The 6,000-nt window shown below is 45.0% G+C and overlaps 3 protein-coding genes across 3 annotated transcripts; 1 reads left to right on the top strand and 2 right to left on the bottom strand.

Moving 5' to 3' along the window:
- Positions 1 to 248: 248 nt before the first annotated feature.
- LAJ45_01879 (uncharacterized protein) lies at positions 249 to 1,571 on the bottom strand (the record flags this gene model as incomplete). The annotated part of the gene is made up of 1 exon (XM_046111472.1): positions 249 to 1,571. One exon carries the CDS (start codon positions 1,569 to 1,571, stop codon positions 249 to 251), a length of 1,323 nt encoding a protein of 440 aa, XP_045975416.1.
- A 164-nt stretch (positions 1,572 to 1,735) lies between these two features.
- LAJ45_01878 (uncharacterized protein) lies at positions 1,736 to 2,138 on the bottom strand (the record flags this gene model as incomplete). The annotated part of the gene is made up of 2 exons (XM_046111471.1): positions 1,736 to 1,898; positions 1,969 to 2,138. The coding sequence occupies 2 exons, from the start codon at positions 2,136 to 2,138 to the stop codon at positions 1,736 to 1,738; spliced, it is 333 nt and encodes a 110-aa protein (XP_045975415.1).
- Positions 2,139 to 3,337: 1,199 nt separating this feature from the next.
- LAJ45_01877 (uncharacterized protein) lies at positions 3,338 to 4,784 on the top strand (the record flags this gene model as incomplete). The annotated part of the gene is made up of 5 exons (XM_046111470.1): positions 3,338 to 3,352; positions 3,427 to 3,581; positions 3,641 to 3,680; positions 3,740 to 4,713; positions 4,772 to 4,784. The coding sequence occupies 5 exons, from the start codon at positions 3,338 to 3,340 to the stop codon at positions 4,782 to 4,784; spliced, it is 1,197 nt and encodes a 398-aa protein (XP_045975414.1).
- Positions 4,785 to 6,000: the final 1,216 nt, after the last annotated feature.

Below are 6,000 nucleotides of genomic sequence, written 5' to 3'. Positions count from 1 at the left end.
TAGGGGCTGATATACCATAGAGTTCGACTAAAACATCGCCTGTGAAGTTTCCATTTGCAATCATCCTTCCAACTTTCAGAGCTTCACCAACACGAAAACATGTCTTTATACTTAACTTAGCACTTATTCCTGGTACAAGTGGTTCTTCAGGGACCATTGGAAGAAACGCTGGCCTTACAAAAGGGTTAAGATTCCCTTCTTCATCGTACCTGGGTCTAACAGGAGGTGGCTTGGAGAAACCCATATAGTCAGATAGTTTCGGCTGCGAAGGATCCACTACACGGATCTTTCTCTTTTTTTGAGGCTTCCGCTCCCGCGTAGCTTTTGCCGGCTTGGTCTTCCTTTGAGCCTTTCTTTTTTTTGCTCATATATAGTGCACTTTCCTCACTCTCACTCTCATCCTCATCCTCACCTTCTTCTAAATTCTCCTCAATCTCTCTCTCTCTCTCTATTTCTATCACATCCAAATCCGCATCTTCATCGCCTTTCCCTTCGGTACTCCTTCCGTTTTCTGGCCCAACCGCACCACCCGGCGTCTCTTCACTCTCTTCACAAGAGAACGTATCCAACCCGGATACAAGTTCCTCGATATCATTAATATCACCTGATATATCTAAATTCCCACAAGAATCTCTCATCTTGGCCTCGCTGGCGTAAGTATCACTGGTAGTATCCTGAAAATATTTACTTACTTCCACAAAATTCTCTGGCGGCGCAGATCTTTGTAAGTCCAGATCAAATACCTCTTGGTCCTGCGAATAATCATTAAGGGCAAACTTGACATCAGAAGGCATAGAGAAGTTTTCAGTAGCAATCCCAGGCTCAGGGCCCGTTGGAAGCTCCTCTGATGGGCAGATCTCTGACGCATGAAAATCTTTATTAGAGGTAGATAAAGATTGATTTTGACCCTGAACTATATCATCCGCAGATAGTTTTTCTTGAGTGGCTGGCTTATGAGATATGACTGGAAGTGAATGGAGTTGCAGAAATTTCTCCTTAGATGCATTTTGAATATTTTCTTTCTCATTATCAGCTTGACCTTCCGTCGTGGGGTAGTCATCGAAAATGGAGGCACCATCCATATCCGAATCACTGTCCCACTTATTTTTAATTAACTCTGTTGTGGTGTGCTTTTCCAAGTAAGTTATAGCTTCCAACATTTCGTCGTCATCAATATCTCCAAATTCTTCTTCGCCTATAATTTTCACATAGTTGTTCACAATGTGGGCATCATTATTCGGGAATGTATGAGGGCCTTGATGGATATCTAGCATAGGGCATAGCTCAAACAAACCACTATCAGATCCATAGTCTGAAGCCATATCCGAATCTAACCCGCCTAGAAAGAGAGGTAATTTGTCATCTTCGGCATAGTTTTGATTATCGGTGCAAACATCTTTAAGCTCTGCTTCGGGCAGGGGCCCCGAGACGAAATTCGGATTATGAAGCTCACTTTCAACTTTCAAGTTATCACACCCACCCACAGAGCTAAATACTTGAGGTTTATATTTGAATCTATCCAGCGCTTTCCGGCATGACTCGCTCACATATTTCTGCTTATCAAAGCTCATGTTAACTGTCTCACGCCGTACAGTGCTGTATCCAAGTTCTTCTTTTTGATCTTGTATCAATAGGGGACCATTAGATATATTTTCATAGACCGAGTAAGTTTGAGACCGGGAAGGCGTGGCAAGGATCACTTTTGATATGCTTGTTCCGTTTCCTTTCTGTTCCATTAAAGAATGGGTGGTAGAGGCGGGTAGCACTGGCATTGGGACTTCTGCATTTTCAGATTGGGAGCTCCCCGCAGTGCCCTTGAGATTTTGTAAGAATAAACACATCCCGGGTTCTGAAATGATGTGGATATATGGCTCAGCGTGGTATCTTCTTCATCATCTCTGCCAAGAAAATATCAGTAGGAATCCCAATATATAATAGCTATTAAATCCATAGAGGCTTGATTTATACCCAATTTCTTCATAGCCTGCAGGAATATCTTTTGAAGAATAAAAGGCATTTGGGTTTTGTGATTTTATAGTTCGAGGAGGCTGTTGACAGGTGACGCTATGAGATTCTCCTGTAGATGGAGGGATATTATTGGGCAGGTTACGAGGGAGATCACTCTGTAGAGAGATCATGATGGATGCCTGCTTATATGATATGACCGTTTTATGTGGTCCCGTAGATGAGCTGCTCATACAGAAACCTGGAGTAATAGATAGGAAGTATAAATGGAAGAAATAATGGAAGAAATAATGGAATTCGAAGGATATTTTCAACAGACTCAGAATAGGTTAGTTCCGTCGAAGAATTATAGTGTGAACTGATTAACCTGGAAGAAGACGTCATCACCTTATCATAGAGCTGACAATTTGAGCATGTACATTCAGTAATGGATTCTGACTCTCTGGCTGATACCGCCAGCACTGCGCATGCTGTATATATACGTAGGCCAAGAATTTGAAGATAACCAAGAGAGATACCAGAGAACCTGCTTCTAAATTGTCACAGCAGCACGTACGGGTTCAGAAAAACCATAAAACTTTAGATCGCTATGCAATTAATGTCATGTATGTACAGTACTATCGTTCACGGGGTATTGGTGGATACTAGGTATTGGCGAATTGCAGGTAAAATTTGGCTTGGCTGTCTCATTTTTTGCCCTGTCCACCATCACCCAGTATCCGCCAATACCCCGTGAATGACAAATGTCTTTGGCTGTGTTACATAAGTACATGTATTGGTACGACTTCAGCTGGTCCGTGCACCGCCTCAAAACGCCGATAAACATAGCCACGTGACAAGGCACAGTCCCTGTTCCCGGAAGTGGGGTCATTAGATAACAGGGTCTCTGAATAAGACTCGATGAACAGTGATGATTGCCTACATGTACCTTGGAAGACGGAGCGGTAGTTAGATATCCATGGGAGTCTTTATTTTTGTCGCATCTCGATGCTCAACTGCATGGCATGCGCAGCAAGGTAGATGCCATGGATGAGGGAAGCACAAGGCAGTACGTATGCAGATATTAGATATAGGTGTTTAACTCGGCAGTGGGGCCATAATACCAGCCCCGCAGAGATAGCCTTGGAAAGGCTCGTAGTTTATTACAAGGACCAAGCTTCCCCCCCCCCCCCCCCCCCTCACTTTCTTCTGTCTTTGTGATCAAAAACGCCTTTTTCTTTTATCAGCTTCACAGTGACCTGTATGTGATCCCTTTCCTATCCCGTTCCTGCCTCCGGTGGCTAGCTGGAAAGGATGCGCGAGTGGCTAACATCATGCACAAGGCTCCTGAAAGCGATATCTTTTAGAAGACGGCCGCCACCTACTACCAGTGATGTTTGGATCATCTGTAATTTAAATCCTTGGACTTCTTTGCCACCGCCCTGGGGATATCAAAGCTAACATATATGTAAAACTCCGAAGAGAAAACAGTTCTCCGCTGTGACAGTTCACATCGAGCGTCTCACATCGGAGGAATATGATGAGCACGATATGAGCGGCATCCCGGAGCTTATTGAATCAATAAAACTCCAAGACACGGGTCCTACGGAAGCTAGTAGAGCTATTCGAAAGAAGCTGTGTGTGCAGAAACTCATTATCCGTGGATTCATTCGAAGACTTGCTGACACCCCACCAGCAAGTATGGAAACGTTCATCGCCAACTTCGCGCGCTCACAGTCCGTCCCACTAAACAATCTCCACCCATCTCTCTCTCTCTCTCTCTAATAATCCATAGATCCTCGATGCCTTGATTGGTAATGCTGGTATTCGTTTTCAACGCTCGTTTGCGGACGAACCTCTCCTCGAACGTCTCCGCATTGCCGCAACGGACTTGATGACCGACCCCGACGTTAAAGCAAAGCTGAAGGTAGTGTTCGGACAATGGGCTGTAGCATACAAGGATACACAGGGCCTTCAAAGCATTGCAAGCCTCTACAAGCAGCTCCCACAGCGCCAACGGCCTAGACCACAACCCAAGGTGCTCAGTGAGGTACCCGCAGACAACGATAGAGAACCAAGCTCTTCTACTGGGCGCAAGGCGACCCCAACCTCGCCAAAATCTCCTAAGCCAACTCCTATCACACTCGGACAGAGTGCGGATTTGGGTGTGGGACAAAAGGGTCACAAGAGTTCGTCAAAGAGCAAGTCAAAAACGCCGCCGTTCAGCCTCGAGAAGGAAAAGCCAGCGATGTTACAGAGTCTTGCGAATGCATCTGTTGCGTCCACGAATCTGAAAAACGCATTGAAACTTATCAACCGCGAGAAAGAGCGACCGTCTGGGAACCCGGAGGTTTTGAAGCGTTTCGAAGATTGTAGGGCGCTGCGACGAAGTATTTTACGATACATCCAACATGTCGAAAGTGAACAGTGGCTTGGGGGGTTGATACATGCGAACGAAGAACTAGTAGAGGCGTTGACACTTTATGAGGTTCTCGACAAGCCAATTGAGGAGGACTCAGACAGTGAAGACGAGGGATGGAATGATCCTCCAGACAGAAGCGTAGATTCTGTTAGTCAAGGGTTTGGTAATATGCGGATGCATGATGGAGAGGAGAATAGGCCATCAATGCCGCCTAGACCTGGAATGGCAAAGGGGAAGTCGACGGCATATGAGAGTGAGCCCGTGGAAGAACAGGATGAAGAGGATCCAGACGATCCCTTTGGGGATAACCAGTACAGGATTGAGGAGCCAGAGGATAAAAGGCCTTGGTGAGTTATCTGAGATTTCCTGGCTCTTTGGTGATTCTGTGCTGATTTATTTTTACAGGAGAGTGGTTTGAGATAGAGAATGAGACCCATCCCATGGGAACACACAACCGCATTATACCGGGGCTTGTCTTCTCAAGCAACCGGAATTTCTTTCTTTATTCGTTTTTATTTTGTGCGAGTGAGATGATTGGGTTTACGTGTTCGGGCGGCTCTCGCCGGTCGAGGGATCATTCTTCCTCGTCCTTGGGCTTTTGTAAAGGCGGTGATTCGAGCGTTTTAGCTAGCCGGCTCTAACTTTAGCGGCAATAGTCTAAAGTCTAAAACCACAATGTGTATCGTATTACTGGCCATTGTTATGTAGCGTTAGAAGAATTTGGTCTATTCCCACTGAATAATTAGCGAGCAGATGTAACTTGTTCTTGCTCAAAGTGACATGAGAAGCGAGGATGTATGATCGTAGTACTCATTTTAGAAATCTAGGCCTAGAATGTGTAACGCAAATTTGTCAGTGTTGGTGGCGCCATATGCATGCGAGACCGCATATACTTGATTCATCGATATTTAGATGTACCCGTGTTGAGGGTAAGTGATCAGAATCTGATAAGTGAATGTTGTGTGTTTTGTCCAGATTCTGATCACTTTTCGCTACACCCTAGTACAACTATTTGCAGTAAGCATCCGTGTTTGCTGCCACTGGAACATGATGCCGGAGATCTACTAATACCGCCAAAACTCGTTAGCTCCGTCTAGGGATTATCTCTCGAGTGATTGGTTGGATGGGATCGATCTGCATCAGATGTTTCCCATAGAAGTAATTATGATCTCACGGGGCTAACGAATTATTGCAGTAGATATGATTTTTATACTCCATGTAATAACAGGGCATACAGAAAGCTTCGTAACATGACGGTGGGTACGTTGGCTTATTTCCGTGACGCTGGATGCCTAGGCCTTCAGGGATTCCTGGAACGCTTGAAACATCTAGAAGCAGATCGCTTAATTAAACTCTTTCAAATAGTTTATGTAATGGATCGAATTCATGAAAGGAGGGAAGATAGAAATCTCACTACCAAATCAGAGTCTCGCTTTAAAGACCACATAGACGGTTTCCTCACTCGGACAGTTAACGTAGAAAAGAGAAGATCAACGCTTCAAGTGGCTTCTGTACTTCTTGTCCACCAATAACCATTGACTGTCCGATTGAGGGGGCTGTTCGAGTGGCTAGGGAAGTCGTCTAAGATGATGCATCTTGTAGGTATGTGGGGGGAAAGTGCGGTGCTGTATTAT

This window comes from Morchella importuna, assembly GCF_003444635.1.
Source record: "Morchella importuna strain M04M26 chromosome Unknown Morimp01GS003, whole genome shotgun sequence".
Taxonomy (NCBI): Eukaryota; Fungi; Ascomycota; class Pezizomycetes; order Pezizales; family Morchellaceae; genus Morchella; species Morchella importuna.
The sequence above is the reverse complement of the archived record's forward strand: the minus strand, read 5'-3'. Positions and strand labels throughout refer to the sequence as shown.